General features: G+C 42.0%; 1 protein-coding gene across 2 annotated transcripts in view; it reads left to right on the top strand.

Annotated features, from left to right (window-relative positions):
• nAChRbeta2 (nicotinic acetylcholine receptor beta2) overlaps nucleotides 1–26,468 on the top strand; it is a 1,855,029-nt gene that overhangs the window by 1,363,673 nt on the left and 464,888 nt on the right. For both annotated transcript variants that reach the window (XM_070086879.1, XM_070086880.1), the window contains exon 6: nucleotides 631–787. In XM_070086879.1, coding sequence (XP_069942980.1) covers nucleotides 631–787 — 157 coding nt within the window. The remainder of the gene's footprint in view (nucleotides 1–630; nucleotides 788–26,468) is intronic.

Raw genomic sequence — 26,468 nt, forward strand, 5'->3', positions numbered from 1 at the left:
TTTATAGCCCTGATTAGGACTTCCTCTGGTCCTCTACAAGAATGTTATTATATGAAGGTCTGTTTTTCACCCATAATTCGTTTGTGACAGACCATGACACAAACCAAATGAAATCGCTGGTCCACAGATGACTCTAACTTCATCCTGTTTCCTATTCGTATGTTTCATAACAATATATAGGCTTTCCAATGAGTTGATGAAGGTAACAGCTCTTAACTTGTAAACAAGAGAGAGAGAGAGAGAGAGAGAGAGAGTTTCAAAGGGGGAGAGAGAGAGAGAGAGCGAGAGAGTCACTCTCCAGTTGGGATAATCCAGTTTACTGAGGCATCCATTTTGTCTTGGGTCGCCTGGAAACACCCAAATGCCCTTTTTACCCGCTGCTTATTGTGTTGACCCTTGTCAAGATGTGCTTTAATCTCCCGCTGGCAAGCCAGCACTCTATTACCTGGGTCATAACACGACCTGACCAGTTGACTTCTACTGTCCTCAATCCCAGCCCCTTTAGACATTATTAAAAATCAACTTCCATTTCACCTATTTTCAACCTTGCATTTGTCTCCCCTTTCCATGGATTGATCAAGTGTAAAAATATAAATCTTCCACCACAGTTGACACTTTCCTACATTACAGGTGGACCTAAAACACAGTAAACAAATCAAGGGGAGCAACATTGTGATGATCGGCATTGACCTGAGGGAGTTCTACATGTCTGTGGAGTGGGATATCTTGGAGGTGCCAGCCAGGAGGAACCAAGAGTATTTTCCAGGCCTACCCGAGCCTTATCCAGGTAAATGTTTTGGCCTTAGAGGCCTCCCTGGAGTCTATTACTGGTAATGATCCAATCTGTAAGAAATATTTAATTTTTTCACATTTTTACAGTGAACAAAAACGACTTGACTCACATAAATTGCACTGTTTATGTTTATTATGTTGACATTTATATATGATAATGTTGAAGAAATATTTCCTGATATCCTGACATGCTATGCGCTATTGTCATCAGACTCAGTACTATTCTCTCCTCGTAGTTGACTCTCCTCAACTCTGGGAATAGGCTCGTTGCAAATATTTACACATTCGTCGGTTTCTTGGCTTGTTCAGATCTGGTGCTGTATACACCTCGACAGGACAGATATATTTTGCATGTAGGATAATAAAACCTAAGGTCATCAAACGAGCACTGCTTGGTAATGCGCTAACCCCCAAAGCTCTTCTACTTGAGTCAGGTTTGCAGCCGCTGCCCACTAGACAGTTATTTTCCAGTCTTCTTTTCTCTTCCCAATTAATTATAACATTCATTTGCACTGATTATAATTCCAGTGACCATTTGTTTGATCAGACCTGATGTTTATTCAGATACTCTATTATTTCTTTGTCACAATCAGAGTTTATTATTACATCAACGTTTAAGAGATACATAGTACAGTTTCTCGTCTAGCATATCGTTCCTGTATCGATCATGAGAACATCATGACAAGTACTGATCATGAGGACATCATGACAAGTACTGATCATGAGAACATCATGACAAGTACTGATCATGAGAACATCATGACAAGTACTGATCATGAGGACATCATGACAAGTACTGATCATGAGAACATCATGACAAGTACTGATAATGAGAACATCATGACAAGTACTGATCATGAGAACATCATGACAAGTACTGATCATGAGAACATCATGACAAGTACTGATCATGAGAATATCATGACAAGTACTGATCATGAGAACATCATGACAAGTACTGATCATGAGAACATCATAACAAGTACTGATCATGAGAACATCATGACAAGTACTGATCATGAGAACATCATGACAAGTACTGATCATGAGAATATTTTTATTCTTTCACTCTTTTATTTTAAATTCAAACACCTCATCATTGTAATTATTTGGTTTTTATTCCTGCCATAATTTCCCACTACTAAATTAGCGTTTCAAGGAAAAAATCTATCAAATATTTTGTGCGTATAAAAGTGGGATCTGTCCATCTGTTTTGTTTATATAAATCCTGTGGCATTATCGCCGTTCCTGAATGTGTTCCACACGTATTTTTTTCTGATACGAACTGTTCGGAAAAGCATTTATTTTTCCACTCTAGATGCTCCACCAACTTTTCTCCAGTTGTTTTCCCAGAGTTTCTGCAGCAATTTTTGCCTGGCATGTTTGTGTACTCGGTAATTTGTACTCGTGGTATCAGCTCATGTTTCCTATCTAGTCACGACTGGGGTCGTTAAATTTCTTCCCTCGTGAGCGTCTTCATACCAATTCTTAAAGTTGTGTGTATATCGTGCCTCCGCAACTTTCTCGTTTAGGTCATTCCACTTTTTAATATGTGTGTGTGTGTGTGTGTGTGTGTTTGTGTGTGTGTGTGTGTGTGTTTGTGTGTGTGTGTGTGTGTGTGTGTGTGTGTGTGTGTGTGTGTGTGTGTGTGTGTGTGTGTGTGTGTGTGTGTGTGTGTGTGTGTGTGAGTACTCACCTATTTGTACTCACCTATTTGTGGTTGCAGGGGTCGATTCATAGCTCCTGGTCACGCCTCTTCACTGATCGCTACTAGGTCCTACCTCTCTCTGCTCCATGAGCTTTATCAAACCTCGTCTTAAGACTATGTATGGCTCCTGCCTCCACTACATCACTTGCCCTACTATTCCACTTCCTGACATCTCTGTGACTAAAGAAATACTTCCTAACATCCCTTTGGCTCATCTGATTCTTCAACTTTCAATTGTGGCCCCTTGTTTCTATGTCCCATCTCTGGAACATCTGTCTCTAGTGTGTCCACCAAAGCTCTGTCGCTCTCTTCTTATTCTTCTCTTGGCCTCCTGCAGTTTTATGATGGGCTATACATCCTCCAGACTAAATTGCACCTACTATGTAGTCCCTTTCTCCAATTTCGTTCATTCCTTCCATTTTCTCAAATCTCCATTGGTTATTAATGAGCAGTGCAACTCTTCCTCCCCCTCTGCTCCCTCTGTCTTTCCTCAGGATCTGATATCCAGGTGGGAAGATTGTGTCTGTTATCCCAGTGAGTTTTGTTTCTGTGACTGCTATGATGTCTGGGGACGTCTCCTTGATTTTTTCATGCCACTCCTCACACTTATTTGTTATTCCATCTGCATTCATATACCAAAGCTTCAACTTCTTTTCTAAAGCTGTGGTTTGGGGAGAACATTGGGGTTGGGGGAATGGGAGACCTGGTGGGGAACTATGTGGGGGGTTGCTGTGGGGGTGGAGTTTGTGATGGGGTGGTGGGGTCAGAGGGTACATTGTGTGAGTTTTGGTTAGACTGTTTGGTTGCAGTGGGGTTGTCGTGGTTGAGGCCCTTCTGTGGGTGGTTCTGAGGGAGGTTGTATTTGCTCTTCCTCTTGAGTATGGGTTCTCCTGCTCATCTCCATCTTTGCCTCTCGTTCCTCCTTGAGTGTTTGTACCCTCTCTTTCAGTTCCTGCCCTTCTTCTTGTGTTCTGTTATGGTCGAGGTACACCCTCTGGTACATTAGTATGTCCCTCAGTCGTGCAGGATCCTGTTTCGAGCTGATTCTGCCTTGAAAATCACCTTGATTAACCGGTTTTTTCCTCTTGCAAACCACCCCATTATCAGAAAATTTGTCAACTGGGTTGTGTCGTCCTCTCTTATTGCTTCCATGATACTTTCAATCGCTTTTTTTCACCTCCTCTCTTCTTGCTTCATATGTTTCCCCTTCAACTTTCTGGAGCCCATAAACAAAAACTGACCTCTCCCTTTCATCCTCCCACTGCATTTCCCTTTGCATTCCCTGAGACGATTTAGTTGCCTCCATTGCAGCATTCCTTCCTTCAATCTCTTCTCTAGCTGATGTCTCTGTGCTCAGTGGTCTGTCATATTTCCTTCTCAACCTTTCCTGGGCACTGCTGTGGTCTGTTAGGGTCTCTGCATATGGCTTAGCACCTTCATTTTCATTAGTCTTCTCATTTGTTCCTGGTGTGCTCCTTGCCTTTTCCTGGGCACCACGGTGGTCTGATAGGGCCTCTGCATACAGTATAGCTCCTTTCTTCCCTACAGTCTCCAAGTCTGTGACTTATGTAGCAGTTCCTGATGTCATGCCTGTACTGATCTTCAGTTCCTTAGACTGTTTCATATTTTTTTAGTTCCTCTTCTAAACTCTGTATCTTAGTCTCTGCTCCTATGGCTTGTAGCTCTCATTTCCTGTTCTCTGCAGCAATCCTCTCCTCCATTTTCTCGCTAAGCCCTTCTAGCTTCATTCCCCACTCTTCCTATCTTTTCTTGAGCTCTGCCATCCGATCTTCCCTCCCAGGTTCATCCACCAGTCCACTGTGTGTGTGTGTGTGTGTGTGTGTGTGTGTGTGTGTGTGTGTGTGTGTGTGTGTGTGTGTGTGTGTGTGTGTGTGTGTGTGTGTGTGTGTGTGTGTGTGGTTTTCAGACAAAGTGGTCAATATATGCAGGAGTTTATTAAAAACCATAATAGAAACTAAGGCCTAGGGTAGCTTTAGAAGAGATTAGACAAATATATAAGAAGGGCTGGGCTTGATCAGTATCTCAGGTACTGAAGCAAATCCTTGTGTAGTTTTGGCTGGATAAATATATGAGTGAGAATGGTTAGTTATGAGAAGGACCGGCCCTGTATGGGCCAGTAGGCCTGCTACAATGCTCCTCCGTTATGTTCACTGCGAGTATATGGGAAAGCATATAACAACTTTCGTTTAGTCCTCGACCTAAATGGTATCTTGGCTTTTTAAACTCAGACGTATAGATTTGTTTTAGCACTTTCAGGGCTGCTGTCAGAAACACACCCTGACTCAATCTTGGGAAAATTAAGCGTCAAATAAACTGCCATAACCTGACTGATCTCACCAAATGAGGCGAAGATTTAATTAAAACTCTGCCTTTATTCATTTCACCTCTCAAATATTCAGAAAGCCTAGATGAAAATTCTCATTTCATATTTCTCAAAAATAAATAATTTAAAAATAACGCAGTTTCCTAAGCACCTTAGCTTAGATCAAATTTGCAAATTAGTTAATGTTTTTTTTTTATATTAGCGGGGATTTCAAGATATATAGATGAATATGATTTCAAAATAATATATAATTGTTGGTATAAGCATTGGTAATTGATACCAGTCCCAGGACTGAAACGTTTTCTAGTACGTCCTAGTGTTTACTCAAGCGTCTCTCTAAACAGTATGCAATGTACGTTCCTATATCTACTGTTTAGATTAGCCAGTTACGTTAAATTTCGTTATATTGTTAGTTATGACCGGTTACATTGACGTTTCCTTCCTGCTTGGCTTTTTGGAGAGCAAACATTGCTAATGTAACAAAAGATATAGTACAATGAAAATTGCATTGAAGACGTTCAAAGTAGAACTGTTATATCTAGAAAAACGAAATTCTAGGTAATGAAAATTCTACTTAAGAAGCTAACTTACGAATAGGAGAAATGCCTAACTTAATTAACCAGGCTAACATAATGTAGTATAACATAGCCATCTCTTAAAACCTAATCTAAATTACTTATTTTAACCTAATCTAACTAGCATAAGCACCTTAACGAACCTTATTTTACCTCAACAAACCTAAACTAACCTAACTAAACCTAGTCTAACCAAACCGATCCTAACCTAACCTAGCCTAACCTATAAGCCAGCCTATATATACTGCCTCCTTCTCTCCTTTCTGTTAGTATGACTGTAAATGGTTCAAGTCGGACCGAAACGTCGTCATAAACTCCCCTCTCCTATGCGCGGGTTATTTGTGTATCACTGCATATACTATTACTTCTACCACTTGTTTTGTCTTCACCACTACTACTCCCTCATTACTACTACTACTGTCACTCCAGCTACTACTGTTATCACTACTAACCCCACTACTATTAATACTGCTACTACTTACTACTCTCATGATACTCCTCCCTTCCCCAGTTCTGTTTTCTGGACTTCCCTGCCTCTTACTCTCTCAGTTGTGATTTGACAATGATCCAGGATGAAGCGTAATGTTATTCTAACGTTCCTCTCCTAAGTGCGGATTTTTGGTGAATTGTTGCAACCATGGTATTATGACATTTATTCTCAATGTGATTTTTATTCACAATTCATTTAGTTTGTGTAGCGTAAGGATAACATAAGATAGAAACATACATTGCCAGCTTTCTAAGCACGGTTAGATTTCATAATATGTGGTTAGAAGCCTAAACCGGCCTCTAGCCACATATGAAGTTGACCTTAGTACAGTGGATATATTCCTTTCATGATTCCTAAGATAATTCAAGTTTTTGTTAAGTGGCAAAAGCCGAATATATATATATATATATATATATATATATATATATATATATATATATATATATATATATATATATATATATATATATATATATATATATATATATATATATATATATATATATATATATATATATATATATATATATATATATATATATATATATATATATATATATTACATATATATATATATAGGTAGTAGGTTGGTAGACAGCAACCACCCAGGGAAGTACTACCGTCCTGCCAGATGACTGTGAAACAAAAACCTGTAACTGTTTTGCATGATGGTAGAATTGCTGGTTTCTTTTTCTGTCTCATAAACACGCTAGATAACAGGGATATCTTGCTACTCCTACTTACACTTTGGTCACACTTCACAGACACGCACATGCATATATATATATACATACATCTAGGTTTTTCTCCTTTTTCTACATAGCTCTTGTTCTTCTTTATTTCTTCTATTGTCCATGGGGAAGTGGAAAAGAATCTTTCCTCCGTAAGCCATGCGTGTCGTATGAGGCGACTAAAATGCCCGGAGCAATGGGCTAGTAACCCCTTCTCCTGTAGACATTTACTAAAAAAGAGAAGAAGAAAAACTTTATAAAACTGGGATGCTTAAATGTGCGTGGATGTAGTGCGGATGACAAGAAACAGATGATTGCTGATGTTATGAATGAAAAGAAGTTGGATGTCCTGGCCCTAAGCGAAACAAAGCTGAAGGGGGTAGGAGAGTTTCAGTGGGGGGAAATAAATGGGATTAAATCTGGAGTATCTGAGAGAGTTAGAGCAAAGGAAGGGGTAGCAGTAATGTTAAATGATCAGTTATGGAAGGAGAAAAGAGAATATGAATGTGTAAATTCAAGAATTATGTGGATTAAAGTAAAGGTTGGATGCGAGAAGTGGGTCATAATAAGCGTGTATGCACCTGGAGAAGAGAGGAATGCAGAGGAGAGAGAGAGATTTTGGGAAATGTTAAGTGAATGTATAGGGGCCTTTGAACCAAGTGAGAGAGTAATTGTGGTAGGGGACCTGAATGCTAAAGTAGGAGAAACTTTTAGAGAGGGTGTGGTAGGTAAGTTTGGGGTGCCAGGTGTAAATGATAATGGGAGCCCTTTGATTGAACTTTGTATAGAAAGGGGTTTAGTTATAGGTAATACATATTTTAAGAAAAAGAGGATAAATAAGTATACAAGATATGATGTAGGGCGAAATGACAGTAGTTTGTTGGATTATGTATTGGTAGATAAAAGACTGTTGAGTAGACTTCAGGATGTACATGTTTATAGAGGGGCCACAGATATATCAGATCACTTTCTAGTTGTAGCTACACTGAGAGTAAAAGGTAGATGGGATACAAGGAGAATAGAAGCATCAGGGAAGAGAGAGGTGAAGGTTTATAAACTAAAAGAGGAGGCAGTTAGGGTAAGATATAAACAGCTATTGGAGGATAGATGGGCTAATGAGAGCATAGGCAATGGGGTCGAAGAGGTATGGGGTAGGTTTAAAAATGTAGTGTTAGAGTGTTCAGCAGAAGTTTGTGGTTACAGGAAAGTGGGTGCAGGAGGGAAGAGGAGCGATTGGTGGAATGATGATGTAAAGAGAGAGTAGTAAGGGAGAAAAAGTTAGCATATGAGAAGTTTTTACAAAGTAGAAGTGATGCAAGGAGGGAAGAGTATATGGAGAAAAAGAGAGAGATGTTAAGAGAGTGGTGAAGCAATGTAAAAAGAGAGCAAATGAGAGAGTGGGTGAGATGTTATCAACAATTTTTTTTGAAAATAAGAAAAAGTTTTGGAGTGAGATTAACAAGTTAAGAAAGCCTAGAGAACAAATGGATTTGGCAGTTAAAAATAGGAGAGGAGAGTTATTAAATGGAGAGTTAGAGGTATTGGGAAGATGGAGGGAATATTTTGAGGAATTGTTAAATGTTGATGAAGATAGGGAAGCTGTGATTTCGTGTATAGGGCAAGGAGAAATAACATCTCGTAGGAGTGAGGAAGAGCCAGTTGTGAGTGTGGGGGAAGTTCGTGAGGCAGTAGGTAAAATGAAAGGGGGTAAGGCAGCCGGGATTGATGGGATAAAGATAGAAATGTTAAAAGCAGGTGGGGATATAGTTTTGGAGTGGTTGGTGCAATTATTTAATAAATGTATGGAAGAGGGTAAGGTACCTAGGGATTGGCAGAGAGCATGCATAGTTCCTTTGTATAAAGGCAAAGGGGATAAAAGAGAGTGCAAAAATTATAGGGGGATAAGTCTGTTGAGTATACCTGGTAAAGTGTATGGTAGAGTTATAATTGAAAGAATTAAGAGTAAGACGGAGAATAGGATAGCAGATGAACAAGGAGGCTTTAGGAAAGGTAGGGGGTGTGTGGACCAGGTGTTTGCAGTGAAACATATAAGTGAACAGTATTTAGATAAGGCTAAAGAGGTCTTTGTGGCATTTATGGATTTGGAAAAGGCGTATGACAGGGTGGATAGGGGGGCAATGTGGCAGATGTTGCAAGTGTATGGTGTAGGAGGTAGGTTACTGAAAGCAGTGAAGAGTTTTTACGAGGATAGTGAGGCTCAAGTTAGAGTATGTAGGAAGGAGGGAAATTTTTTCCCAGTAAAAGTAGGCCTTAGACAAGGATGTATGATGTCACCGTGGTTGTTTAATATATTTATAGATGGGGTTGTAAGAGAAGTAAATGCGAGGGTCTTGGCAAGAGGCGTGGAGTTAAAAGATAAAGAATCACACACAAAGTGGGAGTTGTCACAGCTGCTCTTTGCTGATGACACTGTGCTCTTGAGAGATTCTGAAGAGAAGTTGCAGAGATTGGTGGATGAATTTGGTAGGGTGTGCAAAAGAAGAAAATTAAAGGTGAATACAGGAAAGAGTAAGGTTATGAGGATAACAAAAAGATTAGGTGATGAAAGATTGGATATCAGATTGGAGGGAGAGAGTATGGAGGAGGTGGACGTATTCAGATATTTGGGAGTGGACGTGTCAGCGGATGGGTCTATGAAAGATGAGGTGAATCATAGAATTGATGAGGGAAAAAGAGTGAGTGGTGCACTTAGGAGTCTGTGGAGACAAAGAACTTTGTCCTTGGAGGCAAAGAGGGGAATGTATGAGAGTATAGTTTTACCAACGCTCTTATATGGGTGTGAAGCGTGGGTGATGAATGTTGCAGCGAGGAGAAGGCTGGAGGCAGTGGAGATGTCATGTCTGAGGGCAATGTGTGGTGTGAATATAATGCAGAGAATTCGTAGTTTGGAAGTTAGGAGGAGGTGCGGGATTACCAAAACTGTTGTCCAGAGGGCTGAGGAAGGGTTGTTGAGGTGGTTCGGACATGTAGAGAGAATGGAGCGAAACAGAATGACTTCAAGAGTGTATCAGTCTGTAGTGGAAGGAAGGCGGGGTAGGGGTCGGCCTAGGAAAGGTTGGAGGGAGGTTTTGTGTGCGAGGGGCTTGGACTTCCAGCAGGCATGCATGAGCGTGTTTGATAGGAGTGAATGGAGACAAATGGTTTTTAATACTTGACTTGCTGTTGGAGTGTGAGCAAAGTAACATTTATGAAGGGATTCAGGGAAACCGGCAGGCCGGACTTGAGTCCTGGAGATGGGAAGTACAGTGCCTGCACTCTGAAGGAGGGGTGTTAATGTTGCAGTTTAAAAACTGTAGTGTAAAGCACCCTTCTGGCAAGACAGTGATGGAGTGAATGATGGTGAAAGTTTTTCTTTTTCGGGCCACCCTGCCTTGGTGGGAATCGGCCAGTGTGATAATAATAAATAAATAATGTATATATATATATATATATATATATATATTTATATATATATATATATATATATATATATATATATATATATATATATATATATATATATATATATACACATATGGTTTAGAAAGACACGTAAGCAAACACTGTGACATATTTATTAGAAAACGTTTCTGTCCTGGGACCTTGATCACTTCGGTCCCAGGACCGAAACGTTTTCTAATAAATATGTCATAGTGTTTGCTTACGTGTTTTTCTAAACAAACTTGTCGGTATTTATTACCAAGGTTCATACCATATATATATATATACACACATTTTGAATAAATAATTTACTAAACCGACAAGTTGATAAATAAAACACATTTTTTTTGCAACATTTGGGTATCTATATTCTAGAAACATTTTGCCAACAAGTGGCTTCCTCAGCCCATATATGAAGAATTAGACACATGTGCAATATCTGGGTATCTTTATTTGTAGATGTTTCGCCATCCAGTAGCTTTATAAATACAAATTCAAGGACATACTGGGAAGATTGTAGAACTATATACGAAAGATGAATGTTAGGATGAATGTGGAGGATTTTTCACAACACAATCTGGAATTAACCTTCCACCTACACACTGGCGAGAACTCTTGACACAAAAACAAATCGTAACTTACTGATGTTGATGTATCTTGGAGACTCTTGAGGGACTTTAGGGACAATGAAGCCGCAAATAACGTCGCTCCTTCAACACCCACCGTCTCAGCTCCTGAACTAACTCCGGGACACTGCATTAGTTTTCCTGCATCTTTAATATGAACATTTACACCAGTACAATTGGCTCTTGAGTGGACTGTAGACTTGACGAATTTAAGTTTGATCTACTATTTTTCAATTATTAAACACTTTTCAAGTAAGGAACATAAATTATTACTTTCCAATACTTGACTGGGAGGCGTAATTTAATTACTAGATGATATACGAGGTAGTAAACATGGCGCCCATTTCATACCGCATCACGTTTTCTGTTAATACCATCATTATTTCTTCAAATTATATATCTGGAATCTTCCAGATGTATTCCTCTTCACTTATCTTGTATTACAATTTTCGCTGATAATATATCTATCGGCCACTATTACATTAAATAAATATTCACAAACTCGCCTGACCATGAGGAAATGGTATGGTGATACCGACAAGATGTGGAAAAAGGCACTTATATACAGTGCACGACATTTATTAAAGGAAACGTTTCGCCACGAGTGACTTCTTCAGTCCTAATACAGAGAAAACTAAGATAACGCATATATATAGTGGCAGGAGTCAGGTGAAGTGACGCGTGGGTAGAGGTGGTAGTAGTAGTAGTAGTAGTGGAACTGAGGAGGTGAGACGGATGGCTAGAGAGGGACCTGCTGACATCATGTAACAGCAGTTCCCAGAATTGGTAATATCCTGTTGATTAGCAATTTTGAGATACTGTAACTACCGGATTTTTGCTTTATAGTGTTACTGACAGTGATTAGTGCAGCTTCAATGCATTTTCTCCGTCTTAAGTCGACTTCTTTAATCACTAGTTTAGCTTCACTGAATTTCATGAGGTGTCCAACATCGTCTCTATGTTGAACACACGCGTTTTTGCGGTCATCATACCACTTTATATACGCACCATACCCCGGCCGGGATTGAACCCGCGGTCAGAGAGTCTCAAATTCAAATTCAAATTCAAAGTTTATTCTCTATAAGGATTACAATGTTGAATTTACAGAATTTGGTTATTGTGTGGTTTACATGTAGTTAAATAATGATTACAGAGTGTACCACTAGAACGCCTAGCATGGCTAGGCATTTCGGGCAGACTTAGTTTAATTCTTTATTTTAAAATATTACAAATTATGAGGTAAGTTGGTATTATGGCTAAGTGACTAAATACTAGTTTGTGAGTTTAGCAATGTGAATGCTTTTGTTTTGGCACAGTACATAGTTTCAGTATTGGAGTATCATAGGATTTATTATTTTAAGATTGAGATTAATATTTCTGTTTATGGTCAAATGGGTGAGTGAGTGTAAGTGTGAACCACTAGGTGGTATTCGTGGAGTTAGTTGATGGGGTGTATCAGGGAGATAAGATGTTTTCTAATGGTAGTTTTAAAGGTGATGAATGTGTCAGCAGTTCTAGAGTTCTCAGGTAGTGTGTTCCAGATTTTAGGGCCTTTGACATACATTGAATTTTTGTAAAGGTTTAGCCGGACACGGGGAATGTCGTAGAGATGTTTGTGTCTGATGTTATGCCTGTGGGTTCTGTCACAACTATCAAGAAAGCGTTTTAGGTCAAGGTTGATATTGGAGTTTAAGGTCCTGTAGATGTAGATTGCACAGTAGTAAGTGTGGATGTACTGAACAGGGAGTAAGTTTAGATCTATGAAGAGTGGGGGTGTGTGTTGCCAGGGATGGGATTTAGTGATTATTCTTATTGCAGCTTTTTGTTGGGTTATTATTGGCTTTAGGTGAGTTGCTGTAGTTGATCTCCAAGCACAAATAGCATAGTTGAGGTATGGATAAATAAGTGAGTGGTATAGTGTGAGAAGGGCATTTTGCGGCACGTAGTATCGTATCTTGGAGAGGATCCCAACCGTTTTGGATACTTTTTTGGTTATGTGTTGGATATGGGTGCTGAAATTCAGGTTGTTGTCAAGGTATAGGCCTAGGAATTTGCCCTCATTATGTCTGGTAATTAGAGTGTTGTCGATCTTAATGTTAATTTGTGCATCTCCTGCTCTGCTACCAAACATAATATAGTAGATTTTGTCAGTGTTAAGCGTAAATTTATTGGCTGTCATCCAAGTCGATATTTTGATCAGCTCCTCGTTATCAATGGTGTTGAGGGTGGCAAGATTAGGGTGAGAGATGACATAAGTCGTGTCGTCAGCAAAGAGAATGGGTTTCAGGTGTTGGGATACGTTTAGAAAATCATTGATGTATATGAGGAAGAGCAGGGGACCAAGGACACTTCCCTGCGGAACTCCAGTATCAAGTGGCCGTGTTGTTGATGCTGTGTCTTTAATGGTGACGTACTGATACCTATTAGTAAGGTAAGATTTGAAATAAGCAAGCGCATGGCCTCTTATACCGTAATGGTCAAGTTTGTGGAGTAGGATGTCGTGGTCTACTGTGTCAAAACTCCAGACCGTCGCGTTAGCCACTGGACGAGCTAGCCACAATAAGATTCGTCCAACTAGGTATATTTCTACACCATAGGAAGGTTAGCACAGGCACCACTGTGACCACAAATGCAAGTTTTTACAGACGAATCTCCAGCTAGCGTGGCCGTGACGAACTCTAGCTCAAGTCCCCTCACTGCAGTGAAGCGTATATAAAGTGAGTCACTTTATATACGCGTTTTCTTAGTTTTCTTTGTATTAGGACTGAAGAAGCCACTCGTGGCGAAACTTTTCCTGAAATAAATGTCCTGAACTGTACATAAGTGCCTTTTCCACATCGCCTGACCAACATTCTCGTTGCTGTTAACCCTAAATATCTCTTATGAATTCAGCGTATTTGTTAAATATTTTGCGAATTTACTTAAATGTCACATATCTGAAACCCGACAGCTCAATGCACATCAATAATAATGTTTAGTTTCGAGATACGTTTATATTATCAATTGTGTTCCTGCTTGATTCCTAAATTTTCTATAGGAAATAAGTCACTCTGTCTGACTTTTTTGGGTTATCCTAGGTTCTCTACACATATGCTGCTATGTATGATAATTCTATGTAACTGTATTTGTGTATACCTGAATAAACTTACTTACTTACTTACTTACTTAGAAACGGTGAAGTGTCAGGCTGCTGGAAATATGACAGTTCACCCTTGCACAGTGTGAGAGAAAATGAGAAACATGGGGGGAAACTTCTATAAGTAACACTTCCTAACTAATGACGAGCGAAGGAATAAGATAAGATTTCGTTCGGATTTTTAACCCCTGAGGGTTAGCCACCCAGGATAACCCAAGAAAGTCAGTGCGTCATCGAGGACTGTCTAACTTATTTCCATTGGGGTTCTTAATCTTGTCCCCCAGGATGCGACCCACACCAGTCGACTAACACCCAGGTACCTAAATAAATAACAAAAAGGCACAATACCGTGACTGGAACGATACACAAATAACCCGCACATAAAAGAGAGAAGCTTACGACGACGTTTCGGTCCGACTTGGACCATTGACAAAGTCACACTAACAGAGGTACCTATTTGCTGTTAGGTGAACCGGACAACAGGTGTAAGGAAACGTGTCGAAATGTTTCCACCCGCCGGGAATCGAACCCGGGAGCTTTAGCCACCAGGCCACCACTGTATCATAATCGTCGTTATGCATGGCTATAAAACGGAAGAAATGTGTGCAAGACAAGGCAATGACAAGCTAACGCAAACTTGTCCTGATGAATGGTTTGAAAAACCGACAAGTTGAAGATTGAGACACTTATGCAACATATGGGAATCTTTATTCAGGAAACGTTTCGCCACACAGTGGCTTCATCAGTCCGATACAAAGTAGAAAGGCGTAAGGAGAGGAGGAGTTTGAGGTAATCAGTCCCTCAGCCTACAAGATTGATGGACTGAACACATCGACTCCAGGCTGAGGGATTGATTACCTCAAACTCCTCTCCTTACGCCTTTCTACTTTGTATCGGACTGATGAAGTCACTGTGTGGCGAAACGTTTCCTGAATAAAGATTCCCATATGTTGCATAAGTGTCTCAATCTTCAAACCTGTCCTACTTTCCAAGGTATACGAGGGGCAACGTTGCATAATGAGCATTTAAGAGATTTTGTTAATCACCCTCGCTAGATAGTGAATAAGGTTTAAGTTTGTATAACACTTGACTGAAGTTGTATAAGGTATGACCATCATTTTCAATAAGAGAGAATTTGGTCATGTTTCTCTCCAAATTGGAACTGTTAGGAAGAAAGACCCGGACCAATGCTCAGCTCAGCAGGTGATTGCAAGTATTAACCAGGTTAAAGGATACATTCGACCTAAGGTCGAATGTGTCCTTTAACCCGCCACTAAGATCGAATGTGTCCTTTAACCCGCCACTAAGGTCGAATGTGTCCTTTAACCCGCCACTAAGGTCGAATGTGTCCTTTAACCCGCCACTTAACAGTATGAGACAGAGACAGGAATACAAAGATAATGAAGCTATTGTTGACACTACAGCAGAGGTAGGTAGGAATGCACATAAGTCTTCGGTGAACCTATTTACCACGAGGGATTTCAACCACAAACAAATAGTTTGAGAGAATTGAGACCCTCAAAGGAGATTAAAAATGTTAGGAGTGACGAAGTGAACAAGCAAGACTAGACCAAGTATTTACTTCAAATACATCTATGACATAGATGAACATCATGTACCATGTGGATCTAAATGTAGAGGGAAGAATGGCACAAGAAATCAGACTTTAGAAGAGGGAATTTCGAAAGGATAAGAAATTTCCTGAATGCGCTGCACTGAGAAAGTGAACTGGAAGGAAAATCAGCTGATGAGATGGTGAAGCACCTAGCTGGAGAGTGAGGGGGAGGCTGAGGGGAACTTCATACCCAGAAGAAGGGGAAATACAATAGACAAAGAGAGCCCTTGTTCATCCAAAGATGCAGAGGGACAAACAATAAAAGGATAAGAGTGTAGAAACCTATAGAAAGTGAAGGACAGGAGAAGAGAAGGAAGAGAACAGATTAGACAGGAACGAATACGAGTATGTAAGGGTCTGGAGAGAGGCTGAGCAAAAATTTAAGATGAAGCATAAGATAAACATGAAATGGTAGATAAGACACCTAGGCAACATTTAGGCAACTTTATTTCGAAACGTTTCGCCTACACAGTAGGCTTCTTCAGTCGAGTACAGAAAGTAGGCGGGAGCAGTAGAGATGTGAAGACGATGTAATCAGTCCATCACCCTTGAAGTCGTAGATTTGATGGATTGATTACATCGTCTTCACATCTCTACTGCTCCTGCCTACTTTCTGTACTCGACTGAAGAAGCCTACTGTGTAGGCGAAACGTTTCGAAATAAAGTTGCCTAAATGTTGCCTAGGTGTCTTATCTACCAACCTGTCGGTATTGTATACCATTTGATAATCATAAACATGAAATGTTGAACTTCAGATCAGTATCACTGACGTTCATTCCACGCAAGGTATTGTAAAAGATAATCACGTGAGAGGTAAAGTACCTGGAGAGAAGTGGTTTCGTAAACGATAACCTTCGTGGGATTAGAGATGGCAAATCTTGTCTGACCAACCAGTTGAAATTCTTTGACAAAGTAACAGAAGAGAGACAGGAGAGAAAGAGAGAGATACTGGATTGCATTTTCTTATAGCGCAAGAAGGTATCTGATACTTTGCCCACAAGAGAGTAAGGTAAAAGCTTGTGGTGCAGGCAGTAATGACAGGAAACCTCATTCGTTGGAACAGAGAGTACTTTGGGTGAAGGAAGCAAAGAGTGATTTTCCAAGAAAGAGATGTTAAATTGCGGAAGTGTAGCAAGCGAAGTTCTCTAAGTACTGGTATTAGGACCGGTACTGTTTCTGGTACGTGTGAATGCCAAACTAAATGGGATTGGATCAGATGTGTCTCTGTTTTCTGAAGATGTAAAAGTTGTTGAGATATTGAAAAAAAATGATGAGGCTAATTAGTATAAACTGCAATCTTGGTCACCTAAATGGTTGCTTAAATTCAACCCCAGTACAGGGAAACTGTAGTGTTCCCTGGCTTGGTTGGTAGCGCACTCAGCTCACAGAGTGTCCGTGGTTCGAACCGCGGCCGTATAGAAACGTTGGGCATGTTTCCTTACACCTGCTGCCCCTATTCACCTAGCAGCAAGTAGGTACCTAGATGTTAGCCGACTGGTGTGGGTGGCATCCTGGGGTGGAGGGGATAGTATACCTTAGACAGCGCAGGGCTATGAAATGGTCTGAGGTAGGATAACAGCTCTTACCCTGTAATAATAAGATGTGGAAAAAACGTTATGAAATATGGGGAAGAGGCAAGAAAACCAGACACAGAGTCTTGACTTGTGGGACAGAGGCTGCGGACCTAGCTGATAGGGAAAAAATCAAGGGGAGAGCCTAGTGCCTGCTGTAACTCCAGAGGTTCTCATCAGCCTAATAACCACTGCAGCCGGTGCTTGTCAGGTATATCTAAGAGTAGTCATCAGGGGTCCCATCAAAGAGTCATTCCGAGCCCTTCCAACAATACACGTAGGACTATGTTAAGAAATTGAAAAAAATTACAAAGCTATACAACTAGGCTAGTTCCAGAGCTGAAAAAGTGTGAACTAAGAAGGCAGGCTAAGTGAACAGAACCTGGATACACTGGAAAACAGAAAACCCAGGAGAAACATGATAACAAAATACATACTCAGAACTGATAAGATGCACAAGGATAAGCTGTTTGAGAGCCGGAAGTGCAACTGGAAGTTAAGGATATAGATAAGCCAGAAGGATGTCTGGAAATATTTCTTCAGTGTGACGATGGTTAGGTAATGGAATGGCCTAGACAAAAAAGTGGTGGAGACAGATTCCATACATAGTTTTAAGAACAGGTACAAAGAGTTCTCACGGTTAAGGTGTGAATCTGATAAGTGGCTAGTTGAAAGGTGGGGCCAGGCACTAAGACTTGACCCCTGCAACTGCATATAGGTGCGTACATATTGGTGAGCACACACACACACACACACACACACACACACACACACACACACACACACACACACACACACACACACACACACACACACACACACACACACACACACACACACACACACACACACACACACACACACACACAACACACACACACACACACACACACACACACACACACAGATTGGTGCAAAAACTGGAGGACCAAGCAGGGATAACAGGGAAGGCACTACAATGGATCAGGGAATACTTGTCAGGAAGACAGCAGCGAGTCATGGTACGTGGCGAGGTGTCAGAGTGGGCACCTGTGACCAGCGGGGTCCCGCAGGGGTCAGTCCTAGGACCAGTGCTGTTTCTGGTATTTGTGAACGACATGACGGAAGGAATAGACTCTGAGGTGTCCCTGTTTGCAGATGACGTGAAGTTGATGAGAAGAATACACTCGATCGAAGACCAGGCAGAACTACAAAGGGATCTGGACAGGCTGCAGAACTGGTCCAGCAATTGGCTCCTGGAGTTCAATCCCACCAAGTGCAAAGTCATGAAGATTGGGGAAGGGCAAAGAAGGCCGCAAACGGAGTACAGTCTAGGGGGTCAGAGACTACAAACCTCACTCAAGGAAAAAGATCTTGGGGTGAGTATAACACCAGGCACATCTCCTGAAGCGCACATCAACCAAATAACTGCTGCAGCATATGGGCGCCTAGCAAACCTCAGAACAGCATTCCGACATCTTAATAAGGAATCGTTCAGGACCCTGTACACCGTATACGTTAGGCCCATATTGGAGTATGCGGCACCAGTTTGGAACCCACACCTAGCCAAGCACGTAAAGAAACTAGAGAAAGTGCAAAGGTTTGCAACAAGACTAGTCCCAGAGCTAAGAGGTATGTCCTACGAGGAGAGATTAAGGGAAATCAACCTGACGACACTGGAGGACAGGAGAGATAGGGGGGACATGATAACGACATACAAAATACTGAGAGGAATTGACAAGGTGGACAAAAACAGGATGTTCCAGAGATTGGACACAGTAACAAGGGGACACAGTTGGAAGCTAAAGACACAGATGAATCACAGGGATGTTAGGAAGTATTTCTTCAGCCACAGAGTAGTCAGTAAGTGGAATAGTTTGGGAAGCGATGTAGTGGAGGCAGGATCCATACATAGCTTTAAGCAGAGGTACGATAAAGCTCACGGCTCAGGGAGAGTGACCTAGTAGCGATCAGTGAAGAGGCGGGGCCAGGAGCTCGGACTCGACCCCCGCAACCTCAACTAGGTGAGTACAACTAGGTGAGTACACACACACACACACACACACACACACACACACACACACACACACAAGGAATCGTTCAGGACCCTGTACACTGTGAACGTTAGGCCCATATTGGAGTATGCGGCACCAGTTTGGAACTCACACCTCGCCAAGCACGTAAAGAAACTGGAGAAAGTGCTAAGGTTTGCAAGAAGACTAGTCACAGAGATATGGCGTATGTCCTACGAGGAAAGGTTAAGGGAAATCGACCTGACGACACTGGAAGACAGGAGAGATAGTGGGGACATGATAACGACATATAAAATACTGAGAGGAATTGACAAGGTGGACAAAGACAGGATGTTCCAGAGATGGGACACAGCAACAAGGGGTCACAGTTAGAAGCTGAAGACACAGATGAATCACAGGGATGTTAGGAAGTGTTTCTTCAGTCACAGAGTTGTCAGGAAGTGGAATAGTTTGGGAAGCGATGTAGTGGACGCAGGATCCATTCATAGCTTTAAGCAAAGGTATGATAAAGCTCATAGTGCAGGGAGAGTGACCCAGTAGCGGCCAGTGAAGAGGCGGGGCCAGGAGCTATGAATCGACCCCTGCAACCATAACTAGGTGAGTACAACTAGGTGAGTACACACACACACACACACACACACAAGCATTCAGCTTAACCAGTGACCAGTCAGCACGCATATATGGAGCTCCGGTTCTACGGTAAACATTAGAGGTGTTTATAGTCAGGGAGGCAGTTATTGGGTTTAACGAATATTAACGCTAATTCCAACTTCAGAAAAAAGTTCAACATGCGGTTGGATACAGAAAATTAAAAAAATAGTTAAAGAGTTTATGTGAAGTAGCCAGGTGGTAAATGAAACCAAATTAAGAGAGGCAGCCGAGGGGAAGCACAAATCTTCCTCAAGACTGAGGATGTACAAAGTCCCTAGTTTCTGTCTCGTGACATGTAAGTCAGTTTATTTAGGCACATGTACAATTATCATACATGGTGTAAATTACCTACCATAACCCCCAGAAAAGTCAGATGAAGCGGCTTATTTCCATTGAGGTTCTAAGGATTCAAACATCTCAGAACAATTACATCATCTCAGAGGAATCATCAGAGCCTGGTGAAATAAATACAAGATCAAACTGCAAGAAATTAAAAAATAGTTTCTCATCTTTACTGTGGAAGATGAGGTGTGTGATGAAGAACTATAACCAGGTCCTGACAAACAAACAGAGAGGCTGTGAAGTGTCATTTTTTAATAAGTCCCTTTGACAGTATCAGTTTAGAGTTCACAACACACAAGTACACAAGAAGAATACTCTCATGCAAACGATAACACAAAAGCATAGGCAATATAATAAAGATATGGAAAAGGGCAGTAGATATAAATAAGCATATATTTGCAAGCACAGAGATAACATAAAATTAATAGATAATGCACTTACTAAAATGCACACACACATACACACCAAGTGTGCTAGGGAATGGAAGAAGTATAGAACGCAAAGGACTCAGGAGAATAAGGAGAGCAGTCGTAGAGCCAGAAATGAATATACACAGATAAGAAGGGAGGCCCAACGACAATATGAAAACAACATAACAGCGAAAGCCAAATCTGACCCGAAGCTGTTATACAGCCACATCAGGAGGAAAACAACAGACAAGGACCAGGTAATCAGGCTAAGGAAGGAAAGACGAGAGACAACAAGAAATGACCGTGAAGTATGTGAGGAACTCAACAAGAGATTCAAAGAAGTGTTCATAGAGGAGACAGAAGGGTCTCTAGCAAGACGGAGAGGTGGGGTACACCACCAAGTGCTGGACACAGTACACACAACCGAGGAAAAAGTGAAGAGGCTTCTGAGCGAGCTAGATACCTCAAAGGCAATGGGGCCTGAGAGAGGGAGCAGAGGCGCTATGTGTACCCCTAACAACAATATTCAATATATCTATCGAAACAGGGAGATTGCCTGAGGCATGGAAGACAGCAAATATAGTCCCAATCTTTAAAAAAGGAGACAGACATGAAGCACTAAACTACAGACCAGTGTCACTGACATGTATAGTATGCAAAGTCATGGAGAAGATTATCAGGAGAAGAGTGGTGGAACACCTAGAAAGGAATGATCTCATCAACAGCAGCCAACATGGCTTCAGGGACAGGAAATCCTGTGTCAAAAACCTACTGGAGTTCTATGACATGGTGACATGATTGCATTTTCTTGGACTGCAAGAGGGCGTTTGGCACAGTTTCACACAAGAGATTAGTGCAAAAACTGGAGGATCAAGCAGGGAAAACAGGGAAGGCACTACAATGGATCAGGGGAATACTTGTCAGGAAGACAGCAGCGAGTCATGGTACGTGGCGAGGTGTCAGAGTGGGCGCCTGTGACCAGCGGGGTCCCACAGGGGTCAGTCCTTGGACCAGTGCTGTTTCTGGTATTTTTGAACGACATCACGGAAGGAATAGATGACGTGAAATTGATGAGAAGAATTCATTCGATCGAAGACCAGGCAGAACTACAAAGGGATCTGGACAGGCTGTAGACCTGGTCCAGAAATTGGCTCCTGGAGTTTAACCCCACCAAGTGCAAAGTCATGAAGATTGAGGAAGGGCAAAGAAGACCGCAGACGGAGTAGAGTCTAGGGGCCCAGAGACTATAAACCTCACTCAAGGAAAAAGATCTTGGGGTGAGTATAACACCAGGCACATCTCCTGAAGTGCACATCAACCAAATAACTGCTGCAGCATGTGGGTGCCTAGCAAACCTCAGAACAGCATTCCGACATCTTAATAAGGAATCGTTCAGGACCCTGTACACCGTGTATGTTAGGTCCCAGTTTGGGACCCACACCTTGCCAAGCATGTAAAGAAACTAGAGAAAGTGCAAAGGCTTGCAACAAGACTACTCCCAGAGCTAAGGGGTATGTCCTACGAGGAGAGGTTAAGAGAAATCGACCTGACGACACTGGAGGACAGGAGACATAGGGGGGACATGATAACGACATACAAAATACTGAGAGGAATTGATAATGTGGACAAAGACAGGATGTTCCAGAGATGGGACACAGCAACAAGGGGACACAGTTGGAAGTTGAAGACACAGATGAATCACAGGGATGTTAGGAAGTATTTCTTCAGCCACAGAGTTGTCAGGAAGTGGAATAGTTTGGGAAGTGATGTAGTGGAGGCAGGATCAATACATAGCTTTAAGCAGAGGTATGATAAAGCTCGCAGTTCAGGGAGAGTGACCTAGTAGTGACCAGTGAAGAGGCGGGGCCAGGAACTAGGACTCGACCCCTGCAACCTCAACTAGGTGAGTACAACTAGGTGAGCACACACACACACACACACACACAAAATCGCCAAGCCAAATTGTCATTCAGGACAGTGGTGGTGTGGAACTGGCTCTTACAACTGAAACCACTGGTAAAGGACTCTAAAAAATATCAGTGATTGTACCTCGACCATGACAGAACACAAAAAGAATGGAAACATCTGAGAGTGAGGGTAAGAAGGCACCAGTAGAAGGAAATAGAGACAGGGTAGACATTGACAGACAGGAAAGCTCAGCCTTGGGAGGAAACGCCAAACAAATACTCACATAACTCCCTCAGCCCCTACCACCCCATACTAACAACATAAATAGGAACAAGCCACATTCCACAGCTCCCACACCTCCATCATTAATACCACCATTACAGCAGCCTTCCATAATATCCTGCCCTGCTTTCCACACCCCTCAGTCTGTACCAACCCCCTTACACCTTCCAGAATACAGTGCTGGAAAGGAAGGTTAAGGTATGGTACACCAATGCAAATGGAATAACAAACAAAACTGAGGAGTGGCAAGAACTAGTCACTGAGGCATCCCTAGACATCATAGCACTCACAGAGGCAAAGCTCATAGGGATGATAACAGATGCAATCTTTCCAACTTGATTTCAGATCCTGAGGAAAGACAGAAGGAACAGAAGGGAAGCAGGAGTTTCACTACTCATCAAAAAACAATAAAGTTTTAAGGAGATGGATGGAATGGACATAGGGGAAGCAGATGACTTCATAGTAGGAACCCTTCAGACCAGGAGTCCAGAGATGATGACAACAGTGATGTATAACACACCACTGAACAGCAAGAGACGAAGACAAGAGTACGATGAGAACACCAAAGCAATGGTGGATAATATAGCTGAGGTGGTCAGAAGGGCCATCATGGAGGATTTCAGTCACAAGGAGAATAACTGGAAGATCTAGAGCCATTGGGGGACCAGAAATGAGTAGGACTAAGATACTAGAGACAGTATTGGAAAACTTCGTGTACCAACATGTTAGGGACACAACCAGAGAGAGAGGAGAGGAGGTACCAGCAAGGCTGGACCTCTGTTTTATCTTGACCAGTTCAGACACAGGGGATGTTACACACACAAGGCCCCTTGGCACTAGTAATCACACGGTCCTTTTAGAGTTAACAGTTGAGAATGAAGCAGCACAAGAAGGACGTGAGAAGCCATACTTCAAAAATGGGACTACACACGTATTAGGCAATTCCTGTACGAGGTGCAATGGAAAAAAAACTAGAGGGAAATACAATAAATGAAATGGTGGAACATGAGACCACAAAGCAAAGGGAATCAGAGGAAAAGTTCATATCAAGGGGCAACAGAAACAATGAGAAGGCCAAAGTGATCCCTTGGTTTACCTGGAGGTGTAAAGAGGACAAAGCCAGGTGTGCTAAAGAATTGAAAAGTAGAGAAGGGAAAGGACTGAAGAAAACATGGAGTTGAGTTGATGAACCAGAAACGAATATGTGTGAATAAGGATATAGCCTCAGCGGGAATACGAGAATGACGTAGCATCAAAAGCCAAATCTGACCCAAAGTTGTTATAAGATCATATAAGAAAACAGCAGTCAAAGGAAGGAGGGAAACTCACAAAGAGTAACCAGGAAGCATGTAAATAGCTCAGTACAAGATTTAGAGAAGGATTCACAGTGGAGACAAATGCTTCCACCAAAGTAGGGTACACTAGCATGTGATGGACACACTGTACAGAACCAAGGAAGAGGTGGAAAATCTGCTAGATGAGGTAGACACCTCTATGGCTATGGGCCCATGTAACATCTCTCTATGGGTTCTGAGACAGAGAACAAAGGAACTGTGTATGCCGCTAGCAGCAATCTTCAGTAAATTTATCAAAACAGTGCAACTGCTTGAGGTACAGAAGACAGCAAATGTGGTCCCAGTTTTTTAGAAAGGACACAGACAGCATTAAACTACAGACCAATGTCACTGACATGTATAGTATGTAAAGTCATGGAGATTATCAGAAGAGTGGTGGAGAACATAGAATAGAATGGGCTCATATATGGCATTCAGCTCGGAATTAGGAATGGGAAGTGCTCTGTCACAAACCTATTTGAGTTCTACGACAAGGTAACAGACGTAAGACAGGAGAGAGAGGAATGGGTAGATTACATCTTCTTGGACTATAAGAAGGTTTTCGAGACAGTACCACACAAGAGGCTGGTTTAAAAACTAGAGGAGCAGGCAGGAATAGTAGTGAAGGCACTGCAATAGATCACGGAATTCCTGATGGGAAGGAAACAACGAGTGTTGATACGTGATGAGAAGTCAGAGTGGGCGCATGTGTCGAGTGGGGTTCCACAAGGGTCAGTTCTGGATCCGGTGCTGTTTCTTGTATGCGTGAATAATGTGATGGAAGGAACAGATTCAGAGTTGTGTCCCAGTTCGCTGATGATGTAAAACTAATGAGGAGAATATAAGCTTGATGAGAATCAGGACAGGCTGTAAGCCTAGTCTGAAAAATGGCTCCTGGAGTTTAACCCCACCAAGTGCAAAGTCATGAAGCTTCGGAAGGACAAAGAAGACCGCAGAAGGAGTACAGGCTAAAGAAACAAAGGGTTAAAATTTCACCTAAATAAAGAATCTTGGGGAGTGCATTATACCGAGCACATCCCCTGAGGCGTACATCAACCAAATAACCGCTGCAGTAGAGAGTTTCGACATCTAAGTAAGGAGTTAGTCATAAGATTGTACACCGTGTACTTCAGGCCCATTTAGTAGTATGCAGTACCAGCATGGAACCCACTTCTAGTTAAATGTGTTATGAAACTGGAGAATATACGGAAATTTACAACAAGACTAGTCCCGGAGCTATGGAGTATGCCTTATTAGGAGAGGTTAAGGGAACCCAATCTGAGAACACTAGACAAGAGGTTAAGAAGGATGCAGGGGGGAAGGATGACACTGATGTATAAAATGCTGACAGGAATTGACAAGGTGAACAGGGCTAGAATGCTTTAGAGATGGGGCACAGGAGCAAGGGGACACAACTGGAAGTTGAATGTTCAGATGAGTCATAGGAATGTTAGAGATGTCAAGAAGTGGAAGAATCTGGAGAGTGAAATAGTGGAAGCAGGATCCATACATAGGTTTAAGGTGAGGTGTGACAAGGCTCTTGGAGTGGGGAGCGACCTAGTAGCGACTGGCAAAGAGGCGGGGCCAGGAGCTATGACTCTACCCCAGAAACCACATATAGGTGAGTGTATGTGGATGAGTACACATACACACACACACACATACACACACACACATACACACACACACGCACACACACACGCACACACACACACACACACACACACACACACACACACACACACACACACACACACACACACACACACACACACACACACACACACACACATACATAGCTTTAAGCAGAGGTATGATAAAGCTCACGGCTCAGGGAGAGTGACCTGGTAGCGATCAGTGAAGAGGCGGGGCCAGGAGCTCGGACTCGACCCCCGCAACCTCAACTAGGTGAGTACAACTAGGTGAGTACACACACACACACACACACACACACACACACACACACACACACACACACACACACACACACACAGACACACACACACACACAAGCACACACACACACACACACACACACACACACACACACACACACACACACACACACACACACACACACACACACACACACACAGTGGAAACCAGTAGGACTCCAGGAAATCAGAAAAGGGGGTGCACCAGCAAGTGCTGGATGAGGTACATATAACCAAGGAGGAGGTGAAGAAGCTGCTATGCGAACTTGACACCTCAAAGGCGGTGGGACCAGACAACATCTCTCCGTGGGTCCTTAAAGAGGGAGCAGAGACATTGAGTGTACCATTAACAAAGATCTTCAACACATCATTTGAAACTGGGCAACTCCCCGAGGTATGGAAGATGGCAAATGTAGTCCCAATTTTTAAAAAGGGAGACAAACATGAGGCACTAAACTACAGACCTGTATCGCTAACGTGTATAGTATGCAAGATCATGGAGAAGATCATCAGGAGGAGAGTGGTGGAGCACCTGGAAAGAAACAAGTGTATAATTGACAACCAGC

The sequence above is a fragment of the Cherax quadricarinatus genome, chromosome 20 (genome assembly GCF_038502225.1).
Source record: "Cherax quadricarinatus isolate ZL_2023a chromosome 20, ASM3850222v1, whole genome shotgun sequence".
Taxonomy (NCBI): Eukaryota; Metazoa; Arthropoda; class Malacostraca; order Decapoda; family Parastacidae; genus Cherax; species Cherax quadricarinatus.